The sequence below is a fragment of the Salmo salar genome, chromosome ssa09, assembly GCF_905237065.1.
Source record: "Salmo salar chromosome ssa09, Ssal_v3.1, whole genome shotgun sequence".
In the NCBI taxonomy this organism is placed as follows: domain Eukaryota; kingdom Metazoa; phylum Chordata; class Actinopteri; order Salmoniformes; family Salmonidae; genus Salmo; species Salmo salar.
The window spans coordinates 133,395,395-133,409,795 of NC_059450.1; the positions used below are offsets into that span (position 1 = coordinate 133,395,395).

The 14,401-nt window shown below is 41.3% G+C and overlaps 1 protein-coding gene and 2 non-coding genes across 6 annotated transcripts; 2 read left to right on the forward strand and 1 right to left on the reverse strand.

Annotated features, from left to right (window-relative positions):
* The first annotated feature begins 1,031 nt into the window (after nucleotides 1-1,031).
* On the forward strand, nucleotides 1,032-13,322 carry LOC106613008 (dual specificity tyrosine-phosphorylation-regulated kinase 1A). 4 transcript variants are annotated; one of them, XM_014214815.2, is made up of 12 exons: nucleotides 1,032-1,826; nucleotides 3,648-3,717; nucleotides 5,236-5,432; nucleotides 5,605-5,697; nucleotides 5,839-6,027; nucleotides 7,493-7,640; nucleotides 7,763-8,049; nucleotides 8,226-8,372; nucleotides 8,499-8,639; nucleotides 8,764-9,067; nucleotides 9,288-9,412; nucleotides 9,743-13,322. In XM_014214815.2, exons 2-12 carry the CDS (start codon nucleotides 3,708-3,710, stop codon nucleotides 10,313-10,315), a joined length of 2,214 nt encoding a protein of 737 aa, XP_014070290.1. In that variant the 5' UTR covers nucleotides 1,032-1,826; nucleotides 3,648-3,707; the 3' UTR covers nucleotides 10,316-13,322. The 4 variants fall into 4 exon arrangements, with proteins under 4 accessions (XP_014070290.1, XP_014070294.1, XP_014070291.1 ...); XM_014214816.2 differs by lacking the exon at nucleotides 1,032-1,826 and adding an exon at nucleotides 1,863-2,631; XM_014214819.2 differs by lacking the exon at nucleotides 3,648-3,717.
* Nucleotides 13,323-13,744: 422 nt separating this feature from the next.
* Nucleotides 13,745-13,816, forward strand: trnap-cgg (transfer RNA proline (anticodon CGG)). The gene has a single exon. It is a non-coding gene; the product is annotated as a tRNA-Pro (tRNA).
* Nucleotides 13,817-14,048: 232 nt separating this feature from the next.
* Nucleotides 14,049-14,120, reverse strand: trnap-agg (transfer RNA proline (anticodon AGG)). Its single transcript has one exon. It is a non-coding gene; the product is annotated as a tRNA-Pro (tRNA).
* Between the last annotated feature and the right edge of the window lie 281 nt (nucleotides 14,121-14,401).

Genomic DNA, 14,401 nt, shown 5'->3' on the forward strand with positions numbered 1-14,401 from the left:
TTGAGAATAGGTATATATACACACCAAAATTCCAGAGAATCAATCTCTATTCATCCCTATCATCCATAAATCCATATTTTACAATTGGACAACTATTGAGCATTCCTCAACACTAATAGCATGACTCTGATAAATCAATATAGAATCAGAATCATACAAGACCATGATAATCAGAAATCCAGAACTGCACATAGAAAGGATGTATGCTGCCATCCATTGGCCAAAGAACATAGCACATGGATTTGCTTCATCATCATTCAGAGATAAAAAATGTTACAAATAAGATCCCACTTGGATATTTAAATCAGGTTACTTTCTGTAGTTTGATCTGATTTGTGAATATCTTATCACATGTTAAATGTTACTAGTAAATTCATGTTAAGCATCAGGTTTTGCTAAACTGAGTTCATGGAACCTTAGAGAACCATTAAGCTGACAGCCATACAGTATAGGCTACATGTGGGTGCCCTTTGTACCTCTAGTCTCTGCTGTAAAGCTCAACAGCCACTAAAAGAAAAAACTGAATTTAATTCTGTCCTGATAAGGAACGTATTTTATAGATGTGTTCTATGCAACAATATCACACAGCTTGTTCATATTCAGGAATCATGATGTCAATCTGACAGTTTTTTAATGTATTTTTTATTTAACCTTTATTTAACTAGGCAAATTGGTTAAGAACAAATTCTTATTTACAATGAAGAAGACTAGGTCTGCATGTCTTGCATTTCATTTTCTACAAATGTATTTTTGCAGTCATACATACAGTTTTATGACTGCCACAAAAATGCATGCAAGAAAGTTTGGCAAATTCCTATTCATGCATTTTCTCAAAATAATTTAGAAATCCTATCGATGATTTTATTCTACTTTAGAATGTTATACTTAAATTGAGACTATTTCTTCATTAGAATTACTGATTGATTGACAAGTTATGACAGCATGCAACGTTGAATTTACAGTTGAGTTATTTTCGTCATTGGGTCATCCGGGGATTGAATAGTTTGATTGACAGTTGTCATAGTAACAACTCAGGCCGTCGCCATTTTGTCAGGAGGTTTTTTTGCGGATTATTTTCAAATGTTCTCCCTTCCCGCCGGAATAATGCAATCACTGGATATACCATTGACATTTGTGTTGAAAACAATGCGTCGAATGGATCGAATTTAGACAATTAAGAAGCAAATGATTTAGCATAGTTTAAATATATTTAGGGGGAGCCGCACTTATAGTTGTCAGTGTCTCTGGTCTACCGGGCCGGTTCACTGCGCAGGTTTGGGACGCGCGCCATTTTGTGAAAATTGACATCAAAATTATTGTCCAAAATAAGCGTATATTTTAGGGCATGATATTTGTTTCATATAATGGGGGATTTTGATTATTATTCGTTATGATTGCCTACGTCCGTATTTCCCGTGGTGAACTTGCAAGAAAACGGAACAATCTGAATGTAGTAACCTTTTATTTAGCTATTGAATTCCTAGCTACAGAATCTTGTTAGCTAACTCGCTAACCTTAGCTAGTCAACAGCAGTAGCCACGTTCGTTTTGTCAACTAGCATACGAGCTAGCTGGCGCTAGTCATCAGCTGATGCTAGTCGAAGTTGGGTGGATAACTAATTTTGTTGGTTGGGAACGCATTTGATCGTCAAGAAGTTTTACTTGGCTGGCCAGTGGGGGATACTTTTCACCTTCGCGTTACGGGAATTGAGTTGACTGACTGCTACGGTTAACTTAGCCGACGACTGAGGGCGGAGAAGCTCAAGCTGGATAAGTTGCCCTATCATACAGGTTATTTGACTTTAAATGAAGATCGTGCCATCAGAGGTGAGCCCATATATGAAGCTGACTGTGTGTTGTGTAATAAAGGTAGCTAACGTTACAGGGGGTGGTAATTAGCTAACTAATAAACTATCTAGCTAACGATCAGCAACCATTGTATTGGCCGGGGGATGTCATAAGAATGTCGGTAACATTAACCAGTACATATTTGCTAGCTAACGTTAGCGCTCTGGATCTAGCTACACCTAACATGTTTTAAACCTAGCTAGTGAGCTAACGACATTGTACCTTTATTTGTAGCTAGCGGCTAACCAACGTTACGTCAGAGTGCTAACGTAAGTTAATAGCTAGCTAACGTTACGTCAAAGTGCTAACGGAAGTTAATAGCTAGCTAGCTAACGTTAAGTGTTTATGGTAAGCAAGGCTCGTTAGCTAGCTACGGTTGTTAACATGGCTAACCTGTTAGAAAGGTGTGGGCAAGGTAACAGTAACAATGTATCCAGTTAACAATTCGGGCCCCATATCATGCGTTATTGGCTTGCTAATAAGTTGGCAAGCTCGCCACATAGCTAGCTGGTCATCTAACGCGTAGCTTGCTAGTAGGCCCATACAGCTCGCTCGCAGAACACATCGTCACTGCAATCACTCTGGCGAGAGGAAACGGGTGGCTTGCCTTAACGTACCAAAGCTAGAAGGGTAACGTTAGCTAATGAGCAACCAAGCTAGGTAGTATTTGTCATTGTGGACGAAGCCAGACTTTGCCGTTGACATTTCTGCTCTTGAGAAGGCTAAACTAAACAGATGATTTCCTTTCCAAATTCCAACCATGGCGAGAAATACTCCATCACCTGTGAGTAGTTAGCTAACAGTTGACAATTCCTTATTTTCAACTGATGACAGCCCGATTTGAGTGTGCAAGTATGTAACAAAACTGAGGGAATCGTTTTTAATAAATAATGTCATAGGATAGACATAGTTAGATATGAAGATGCATACACACAATTCGTATTATAACGGTATATCAATGTAACTAGGCCTGTGTTCATGCCTCGACTCAATAGCCAGGAAAGGAACTGTTCAGAAGACGGTCCTGAAAACGGTGAACGTTATCATCGTTTATGCTTTACAAGCAATTACCTTGTTTTTCCTTAGTGGAACAGTTGGATGCGTTATTTCTACTTTATATGCACTGTTCTGAATAATTTAAATGGTATACAGTTTATTCAAAATACTTGCATTGCAATGCAGGCTTATACTGCATATCATATTTAGCAACCCTTCCCACACTGAAAATACTTCAGCTCACTGTCAATACATAGTGTAATATTTGATTTTCTTTTATTAATTAGTTGCTGTTGAGGCATTCAGGTCATCTTCATCACAGGCATATCAAGTTAATGGCTTTGACAATGGGTATAGACATTCTGAGAGGAGATCTCTAGTTTTACTAGGTCCAAAACAATGGTCAACCTGATTTTACCTGCTTGTTAGGATGTCACCTGTCTTGGTGTGAACCATGTTTCTGAACTGTTCTTGCAGAAAGTAAACAGCTTTATACAGCTTAGATTTATATGGTTAATTGTCAACATGCCGAATACAATCTTTGAGTCATTGGTTCACTGAAATTAACCTGACTGACTGGGAAAATGTGATTTGTTGGATTGATTTTAACTTTTTTTCTAGATTTACAAAATGTTAATTTTACAATATATATTTTCTGAAAAACATTGCGTGAGTCATCCATTGCCTTTGCAATGTTTTGGTATTTTTCCTCCCCCTTTTTTCCACAAGTTTTTGTGCTATTGGAAAGTGGATCCCACCAGAAATGCACAGTCAATGATACTTATCTCTTTTTGTTCTTCATAGTGGGTTGTGGTTTGCTGCTGGACTCTCCTCCCAGGATGATATGAAATTTTACAGGAGACGATGCATCCAGGTTAGCTGCAATATCTGCAATATTTTCTCTTTGGTGGGGAGGAGGCAGTCTTCTGACAATTTACAATTTGGAATTGGGATTACATTAAATGGAGTGATGTTTAAAATAGAACCATGGTGCACCTCAAGATGTCAGCCAAGAAAGTGGAGAAGAAAGAAATGCCAGTCATCCTTACAGATGAGTCTTTTGCATTTAGTGAGCTTGGAAGGATGCTTCAACAACTGGCAAGCATTATTATTGAACAGTTACACAAATGACAAGTGTGAACTCACCAGCCCCAGATTTAATTATATAAAGGCCAATATAATATTAAATGTACAATATTATACATGTAATATAAATCACAATTTATAAGGAATAGTACTGTACTACTTATAGTGAGAAATGGGGTTAGACTAGGCTACCTTATTTGCTTTTGTCGGAGTCTGAGGTCACCCCCATGATCAGTTATACCTAATACATGTTTTATTATTGTATGATGTGTCAGAAATGGCATATTACCACTGTATAATTCTAAACTGGAATGTAGCTACTGTACATCTTTATTTCCAAGGTTCTCCTAATAATATCTATTAGTCTGGATATATTTGTTCCTCCACAGCTGGGTCAGCTCTGTTTCTAGTGCTCTCAGATGGAGTGCAGGTTTTAGGCTGTGCTGCTATTTTGCTGTCGGGCTCTAGTGTACTGAAAGCGGCCTCTAAGTGTGCCAAAGTTCAATTTTATTTCTTGTTTATTTCTTGCTTTCTCATTGGAAAATGGGAGCCGCTCTGCCCTGGCAACAAAAGTAGGCTATTTGCATACTGCGTTGTGATTGGCCTGTGCATTGATGGGCTTGCCAAATCACGCTGTATCTCTGTGGTGATAGGCTATGCTAATTAGGTGCTGTTGCTGGGATTCTGAATAGTGGTTACTGTGTAGCGCTAGTGAATTGTGTTGTCTGGTGAGATGCTGATAGATGAACAAGCTATGTAATACTTTTCTGATTTCTTTTCACATAAAGAGAAGGTTGACGCTACCCAGGCTATATAAATATTGCATTTTTATTCCTGATCTAAAAGTACATATTCTATAGCCTCCCACTGTTCTGTCGGCACCTTCTCATGGATGCAATTACCACAAACATGCCATATATAATTTGAATAATAGCACTATTTAACAGTAAGAGTTAGGCCTATGTCTTCCGACTCATGTCAATTATATGAGAGAAATTACACTGACCATAACATGTTAGTTAGAATTTACCAACATCCCATTTCGGAATTTCAGTTGATAGTCATTGAGATTCATACTACATAGTAAAGGTTAAAGCTGTGTGCCTACACTTCTAGACCCCTTGATGTGGTATTTTAGATCAGTTTGTCACTGCAGGAAACCTGCCATTGATGGAGTAATCAGTCTGAAAAATCAAATTGATTTCTCACTACTTCAGGGAACGTTTGTATAAGGTTGTTTTTTAAATTTGTGTATATATATATAACAATTTCAGCATTAACTCGTGTAAATGTTGACTTCTTTCAGGAGGAGAGACTTCAGCATGCAAACCTTCGTCCGTCCGGCTTGCGCCCTCTTTTTCTTTCCATGCTGCTGGTCTTCAGATGGCTGCTCCAATGCCCCATACGCACCAGCAGTACAGTGACCGCCACCAGCCAAGCACTGACCAAACTGCTGCGGTCCTACCGTACAGCGACCAGACGCAACAGCTCACTGCCAACCCGGTATACAAGCAACCCACAAACCTCTCAATTTGTCATACACTTTTTAACACGCACTTGCCCTGTATAAATCAGAACTTTAAGTAGCCTATCATTTTGATTGCAAATTGTAAGAAAAGTTCATACACATTTTTTTTTTCTGAGATATTAATGCTTTCCTTGTGATTTGTTACAGAGGCACATACCCCAGTGCTTTCGTGACCCTACTTTGGCTCCCCTGAGGAAGCTCTCCATAGACCTTATCAAAACCTATAAACAGATCAATGAGGTGAGACTGGTTTCTGCTGTTTAATGAACTGCAATTGCCACAACACAAAAAAATTATAGTTTGGGATATTTTTCATGTAGTCAGTTAGATCAGGAAGTACATATGCTAATGTCTGTATTGCGGTTCTTTCCTGGACTCTAGGTGTATTATGCAAAAAAGAAGCGACGGCACCAAACGGGTCAGGGTGAAGACTCCAGTCACAAGAAAGAGAGGAAGGTCTTCAACGATGGCTATGACGATGACAACTACGATTACATTGTCAAGAATGGGGAAAAGTGGATGGACCGCTATGAGATTGACTCCTTGATCGGCAAAGGGTCATTTGGACAGGTACACTTTTGTAAATGATTCAACATTATTCTCGTGATCACTTGTGTAGCTAGTGTGTACCCGTCAAGATTTTGGGCACACCTACTCATTCAAGGGTTTTTCTTTATTTTTTCATTGTTGAATAATAGTGAAGACATCAAAACCATGCAATCATGTGGGAACCAAGAAAGGGTTAAACAAATGAAAATGTATTTTAGATTCTTCAAAGTAGCCACCCTTTCTTTGCCTTGATGACAGCTTTGCACACTCTTGGCATTCTCTCAACCAGCTTCACGAGGAATGCTTTTCCAACAGTCTTGAAGGAGTTTCCACCTATGCTGAGCACTTGTTGGCTGCTTTTCCTTCACTCTGCTGTCCAACTCATCCTAAACCATCTCAATTGGGCTGACGTCGGGTGACTGTGGAGGCCAGGTCATCTGATGCAGCACTCCATCACTCTCCTTGGTCAAATAGCCCTTACCCAGCCTGGAGGTGTGTTGGGTCATTGCCCTGTTGAAAAACAAATGATAGTCCCACCAAACGCAAAGCAGATGGGATATCATAATAGTGAATACTTCATGGTGGGAACCACACATGCGGAGATCATCCCTTCACCTACTCTGCGTCTCACAAAGACACGGCGGTTGGAACCAGAAATCACTAATTTGGACTCATCAGACCAAAGGACAGATTTCCACCGGTCTAATGTCTATTGCTTGTGTTTCTTGGCCCAAGCAAGTCTCTTCTTTAGTGGTGGTTTCTTTGCAGCAATTCGACCATGAAGGCCTGATTCACGCAGTCTCCTCTGAACAGTTGATATTGAGATGTCTGTTACTTGAACTCTGTGAAGCATTTATTTGGGCTGCAATTTCTGAGGCTGGTAACTAATGAACTTATCCTCTGCAGCAGAGGTAACCCTGAGTCTTCCTTTCCTGTGGTGGTCCTCATATGAGACAGTTTCATCATAGCACTTGATGGTTTATGCAACTGCACTTGAAGAAACTGTCAAAGTTCTTGACATTTTCTTGATTGCCTGACCTTCATGTCTTAAAGTAATAATGGACTGTTGTTTCTCTTTGCTAATTTGAGTTGTTCTTGGCATAATATGGACTTTGTCTTTTACCAAATAGGGCTATCTTCTGTATACTCCCCTGCCTTGTCACAACATAACTGATTGGCTCAAACGCATTTAGAAATTCAACAAATGTACTTTTAGCAAGGCACACCTGTTAATAGAAATGCATTCGAGGTGACTACCTCATGAAGCTGCTTGAGAGAATGCCAAGAGTGCAAATCTGTCATCAAGGCAAAGAGTGGCTACTTTGAAGAAACTCATGTGATTCCATATGTGTTATTTCATAGTTTTGATGTCTACAATGTACAAAATAGCAAAAATAAAGAAAAACCCTTGAATGAGTACGTGTTCTGAAACCTTTGGCTGGTATTGTATGTGTCGGTGTTTTTTCTCTCCTTGTGATTGCTGTAGGTTGTAAAAGCTTATGACCGTGCAGAGCAGGAGTGGGTTGCCATCAAGATCATCAAGAACAAAAAAGCTTTTCTCAATCAAGCCCAGATTGAAGTGCGTCTCCTAGAGCTCATGAACAAACATGACACTGAGATGAAATACTACATAGGTAATGCACTCTAGTGCTTGTCTATTGTCTAAGCCATTATGGAGTACTGTCGTGTTTTACACCAATCTCTCCTGTATCAGCCAAGCTTGACTGGCAGAATGTCTCATTTTCCTATCATGTAGTTCACCTGAAACGTCACTTCATGTTCCGGAACCACCTCTGCCTGGTGTTTGAGATGCTCTCATACAACCTCTACGACCTGCTGCGGAACACCAACTTCCGTGGCGTCTCTCTCAACCTGACCAGGAAGTTTGCCCAGCAGCTTTGCACTGCGCTGCTGTTCCTGGCCACGCCTGAGCTCAGCATCATCCACTGTGACCTGAAGCCTGAGAACATCCTGCTGTGCAACCCCAAAAGAAGCGCCATCAAGATAGTGGACTTTGGCAGCTCCTGCCAACTAGGACAGAGGGTATGCTAATCTACTACTTGGTCCAAAAGAGTTTAACCTTGTCTTTCACAAGTCTCATTTCTTGCATATGTTCTGTATACCTCTGACGTATATTCTGTTCTCAAGCTTGTAATGCTGATATCTGTAATGTTATCTTTAAGAATAGGTTGTGATTTACTCTTTTTCTCCTTCGTCAGATATACCAGTACATCCAGAGTCGTTTTTACCGCTCCCCAGAGGTGCTGCTGGGCATGCCCTATGACCTGGCCATCGACATGTGGTCCCTGGGCTGCATACTGGTAGAGATGCACACCGGAGAGCCCCTCTTCAGTGGAGCCAACGAGGTACAGTAGGCTTGACTGACTAGCTGGAGATCTTTTTAAATGTATCCAACTCTTGAGTAAATTCATTTGATACACGTAATTAACATTAATCCATGGCAGTATTTTGTTCTGTTCTATAATTCTCAGGTGGACCAGATGAATAAGATAGTTGAAGTTCTAGGTATCCCCCCCAATCATATTATGGACCTAGCCCCAAAAGCCAGGAAGTTCTTTGAGAAGCTATCAGATGGCACATGGAGCGTTAAGAAGACCAAAGATGGCAAAAGGGTGAGTGTTCTGCAGTTCCTCTCTCAATGTGGTGTCCAAACAGTGGCTTTTGGTAGTGTTGTGTATTTGAGTTCAAGTACCTGACCCCCCCTCTGTCTCTTCCCCTCATCTTTCCTCTGAGCAGTATAAGCCTCCAGCCTCTCGAAAGCTCCACTCCATCCTGGGTGTGGAGGCCGGGGGTCCAGGTGGCCGGCGGGCGGGGGAGTCTGGCCACGCCGTCGCTGACTACTTGAAGTTCAAGGACCTGATCCTGCGGATGTTGGACTACGACCCCAAGAGCCGCATACAGCCCTACTACGCCCTACAGCACAGCTTCTTCAAGAAGACTGCAGACGAGGGGACCAACACGAGCAGCAGTGTGTCTACCAGCCCAGCGCTGGAGCAGTCCCAGTCCTCTGGAACCACCTCCAGCACCTCCTCCAGCTCAGGTAACACTCCCTGGCTCAATTGACCCTCTTTCTCTCCTCGGAATATTGCTGTTGTGGGCTCATATCTCAAAGTGGTGCCTTTTCAGTGCACTGGTGGGAAACCCAACAGTTGATGGTGCTTAAAAAATATATACTATTTTAAACCTTTCCTAGGTTGTCATTTTTTAGATGTGGTGTGATGGACTTAGGCTGAGGTTGTGCCCTCGTCTCTCTCTTGCAGGAGGATCATCTGGGACAAGTACCAGTGGCAGAGCAAGGTCCGACCCCACCCATCACCACCTACACAGTGGAGGGCACTTTGGGGCAGTGCTGCCAGCCATCGATGGTGACACCCTCTGTCCACAGGTGACATGTCTTTGTCATTCATTTGAAGAAGCTAATTAATCAATAGACAACCTGTTGAAAGTCCTAATGTGGTCAATATTAAATGCACTGAGAATGTAATGGTATGACATTTTCCAAGAAGCATTTGACAAGAGTATTGAAATTGACATTTTAGTCATTTAGCAGACGCTCTTATCCAGAGCGACTGAATTAGTGCATTCATCTTAAGAGCTAGGTGGGACAACCACATCACAGTCATATTAAGTACATGTTTCCTCAAAGTATCTATCAGCAAAGTCAGTATGAGAGACATTAATTGATTTGATTTCGGTATCTGTGGTCCACTGACAGGCAAGAAAGACTTACCCTCCCCCATTGGTGAGGGGAGGCGGCGTTGGACCAGAGCCAGTGGCCGGAGAGACCCACCCAGTCCAGGAGACCACCTTCCATGTCCCCCCTCAGCACCCCAAGGCCCTGCACCCCCACTCCCACCCCCATCATCACCACGCGCAGGTGATGGCCACAAGGCCCCGCCCACGGCACTACACCTCCCCCACACACAGCGCCTCCACACAGGACTCCATGGAGGTGGTGCATGGCCATCTGTCCATGACCTCCCTGTCTTCCTCTGCCTCCTCTTCCTCCACATCTTCCTCTTCCACTGGGAACCATGGCAACCAGGCCTACCAGCTCCGCCACCTGCCCTTTGGGCACCACGGCGGACTGAGCATGGGGTTGGGCGCCTTCTCGAACCCCCGGCAGGAGACGGGCATGGCCGCCCACCCCGCGTACCCCATGGGCACAAACACTGGGCCAGCTCACTACCTACCAGAGGGCCACCTGGGCATGAGGCAGGGCATGGACCGGGAGGAGTCTCCCATGACTGGAGTGTGTGTGCAGCAGAGTTCCATGGCCAGCTCGTGACTGCACTGACATTTGGCTGTGTGTTCCCCCTGTGCGTCATTTTTAAGGTGGTGTTTTTTACTACAGGTGTGTCGAACTAAAGCTGCTCACGTCAGAAGGGAGATATCACTGAACCGCTACTACAGAGAAGATCCTTTGTTAAAAGAATGTGGTTTCTGTTTTTCCTTTTGCAATCATTACACATAGTAATGTTGCAAAATAACCATAGTAAAATTGAGACATCCATCTGCCATTTCACAAAATTCATGTAACAAATAACCACCGTCTGGTATTACGTGGCAAAATCTTCTGGTGAGCATTGGGGATAAAGTTGGAAGCAGTTTTACAGGTAGCTGTCAGTAATGAAATGCTAACACAGCCTCTTATTTAAAACGGTGGAATTTCTGACATTTTTGTTCCACAGGTTGTTGATTGTTTTACCCTTTTTAAAGTGAATTTTCACAAAAGAGCTGCTTTTAAAAGATGTAGCTTGACCAGGAGGAAAGTGTTTGCAGTGATATTTCGTGTTGTCTGTTGGTATTGTGTAACTCTGTGAGAGGGGAGCACATAGCAGTGGAGTTCCTATGGCGTGCGCTGGCCCAGACAGTGGAGGGGATACCCTGCAGGTGGAAGATGTGGGGAGGTTCTGAGGGGAGCGCTGCCCCCATTAAGTCCAGGTGCCTGGTGAGCTGGGCCCGGCCTGGCACAGACGAGAGATTGGCTCTGGAGAAGAAAAGGATCCGGCCCAGCGCGGGGAAGACTGGTTCAGTCAGTGGCTGGTTCTCAGATAACCCTTTGGCCTTACGACTCATGGACTTGGAATGGGACGGAGCTGGACATTATCATTTGAATTAACATGGCTTTCCTCTATTTTTTTTCTCTCTAGACAGCCCTTAATTCTTTAAGGAGAATAAACATCATAGAAAAAGGTAATTAAGAATGATTTCTGAGGCCTTTCTCTACAAAGATTTCTCATTAATGGGGCCCCACATTACAGGGTCTTCTTGTACACACCAATCTCCTAAACATTATTTCCTCAAAATCTTGTTCACAGATTAAGGATTTCACAGTGGAAAGAACTATCTTTTCCAGAGTCCCTTTGCTTACCCCCCCCAAATCTGCATGTAGTTCCTCATCTGAACACCTGCACAAATTCTCCATCTTAAACAGAAACTGAAAAGAAAAAAAACGAGTTAAGTGACTGCCTTTTTTCCTCCTCAAATTATGCTGTGAATTTTACAATAATTTATTTTCCCTTTGGATATTTTTTATACCAAAGCAGTTGTTTTTAAAGCATATTAGGTGTCTGTAACCAATAATGTAGCAGTTCACCACTTTTGACTCTGTTTATCAAGATCTTATTTTAACGTCAATACAAAACAGCAGCAATATATTGCTCTAGCAAAACTGGAACCCGTTGTTGAACTTAACTGTTAAAATATACGGTAGCTAAGGTTGCAATGTTTTACCAAACCTGTTTCCATATTATTTGGTTGATTTAATTTGTGGATTCTCTCTTTTAACCTTTATGTTTAGTGACATTGGTAGTTACTCGGCAGGCTCCAGAGTAGCAGAATTAAAAGCTCATGGTTCAATGGAGACAACTGCATTCTATTTCTGCATTTTCCCCCACGTATACTATTTTTAAGGGTTTCGCTGCCTTTCATACATAATTTGGTCGACATGCTAGCTACTGCCATAACTCAAGACTATTTTAGTTTCATTACCCTGGCAGCGTACAGACAATTGTTTCAAAATGATTTGGCAGGGCACCTTGTGAGCCTGGTCCTATTCAATTGGAAAGGGTGCCAGTCAGCCCTCTTGCTAATGTCCTGAGGATGGTGCTCAACTTAGGCACACATGCATGTCCGTAGAACTCGACAGTAAATAAAATACATGTTTCATTCAGTTTATTTTATATCAGGGATTTTGAAGTGCTTATTTTTTTTTAATGCTTTTTTTTTTTTTTTGTCATCTCTGGAAAAGTAACAAGACCAAAGTCCTGCTCATAACAGCCTTCTTAGTTAAACACACACAGACCGCAGGACACCATTCTATTGTCATCATAATTCAGGGGAGAGACCATCATAAGGACAAATCATGTTTGGTATAACCACAAACTCAAATGCAAAGCTACCTGTAATGATATTTTGATTTTATCTAAATGTTAAAATTATAATCACAATCATTTTTCATACCCCTCATGATTTGAGATTCAGAAATGGACAGTGGTTTTGCTGGCACTCATACTGGTACTAAACATTCCAAAATAAAGGTTAAAAAAAGTATTTAAAAAAAATAAACTTGAGTGACTCTTAAGTGTGAGCCTGTTTCAGATCATGCTGAATGACCTTTGATCTAGAGCAGTTGTCATGACATGCAGCCCCTTTTTAATAGTTGAAATAGAATTTATGTATATATTTATATTTTTTAATAAAGGAAGTATAGAACTCACTACCTTGCTCCTGCTGGTATGATGATTGTTTGTCAATTTGGTGACCATTCAGTGGCAAGATCTGTTTTCTTAGTCAGTGGTGTATCATGGTCTCTGGTCAGAGGTACTTGACTACATCAGGACAACACTATGAGGTAGGGTTTGAATCAAACAGGGAAAGCTATATCTTCAAACCTTAATTTTCACAGGGTATATTGTAAGTGCATGTACATCCACAAACTTTACATTTTGGTTGTATGAGAAGCACATGGTGGAAAAAAAGTGGTTCCATTTTCAATAAGGCTGTTATGTTTGGGTTTCACACATTTGAGTACTTGTTGACATATCCCTCACCCTACAGAAGCGCAAGTCCTCTGATTTCATTTGAATATCTTTTCCTTCATTTTTTTTTATTTCATCAAATTTTTTGTACATGCAACATGCACTATAAAACTGAACAGCATGGGGAAAAGGATAAGTCCATGTATCCACAGATTGTAAGATCTAGTCAAGACTTTGCTGTGTATATGACAATGCCCTTTGTATTATATTAAGACAGTCTTATGTATGATATATAAAAAGAAGTTAATTGAACTGTTGTGAGCCTCTGTTCCTCAACTTATCTTCACACACACCAATATGTATTTCTTCCAGGAATACACTGTCTATTGTCTCAATGCTATTTATACCTGCACAAATACCAAATAAATTACCATGATAGTGGACACTTTTCTGCTCAATAATAATAACTGTCTAACGCCATAACTCCTTTGTGTAGCCTATAATTATGATTCACACTCATTAATACACTGATCAGCACAACAAACCGGCAACGTTATCGTACTAGTGTCGTAAGAACGCCTGAGTGATTCTCTACACAACAGCAAGCTACATGTAATGGGTGTAGATGAGATGTATTATGATTGAAGTGTCCTTATGAACTCCACATCGTCAGTCAAATTATCACGTGGAATTTCTTATTTTATAATCATGTAGATCGGCTTATTTTACGCTGTGGCTCGTTGGTCTAGGGGTATGATTCTCGCTTCGGGTGCGGGAGGTCCCGGGTTCAAATCCCGGACGAGCCCATCATTTTAAATTTGAAGAGCAATGGTAAAATACAAGTAATTGAATGCTGTAACAACGTAGTGAAAAGTGGTACATTTGTTGCAACTACATAGACTATAACAGAGATTGAACAATAGCTTTATGACGCAGTGAGTTCAATTTTTGCTGGGTTTAACTCATGCACATATATAGCGAATTCACCATGTTTCCATCCACAACGTTGACACATGTTTAATTTTAGACATAAAAAGAGGGCTCGTCCGGGATTTGAACGCGGGACCTCTCGCACCCTAAGCGAGAATCATACCCCTAGACCAACGAGCCAGATTAAGTATTTTAAGTATGTGTTTTATCTTTATTTACGCTCGTTTATAAGTACATTGGTATTGTTTTTTTCATGAATCCGATCTGTAGCCGTTTAAAGTTGACTATATATCCTATATGTCCTATTGCCATGACAAACTAGCTATATTTGAGCAAATTTGGGGTACCTCTTACACGAGTGTAACGAAATCTTCAGTGTAACGTAGACGCACGGTCATCTAGAAGCCTCTGTTCACGGGTTTTACACTGATCCGGGGTACGTTTTTCTTTTAACCCTTACA

Excerpts from the sequence above, each read along its gene's own strand:
- LOC106613008 (XM_014214815.2), top strand. Across the intron at positions 5,698-5,838 it reads CCTATAAACAGATCAATGAG|GTGTATTATGCAAAAAAGAA; the intron begins GTGAGACTGGTT and ends CCTGGACTCTAG. Across the intron at positions 7,641-7,762 it reads TGAGATGAAATACTACATAG|TTCACCTGAAACGTCACTTC; the intron begins GTAATGCACTCT and ends CCTATCATGTAG.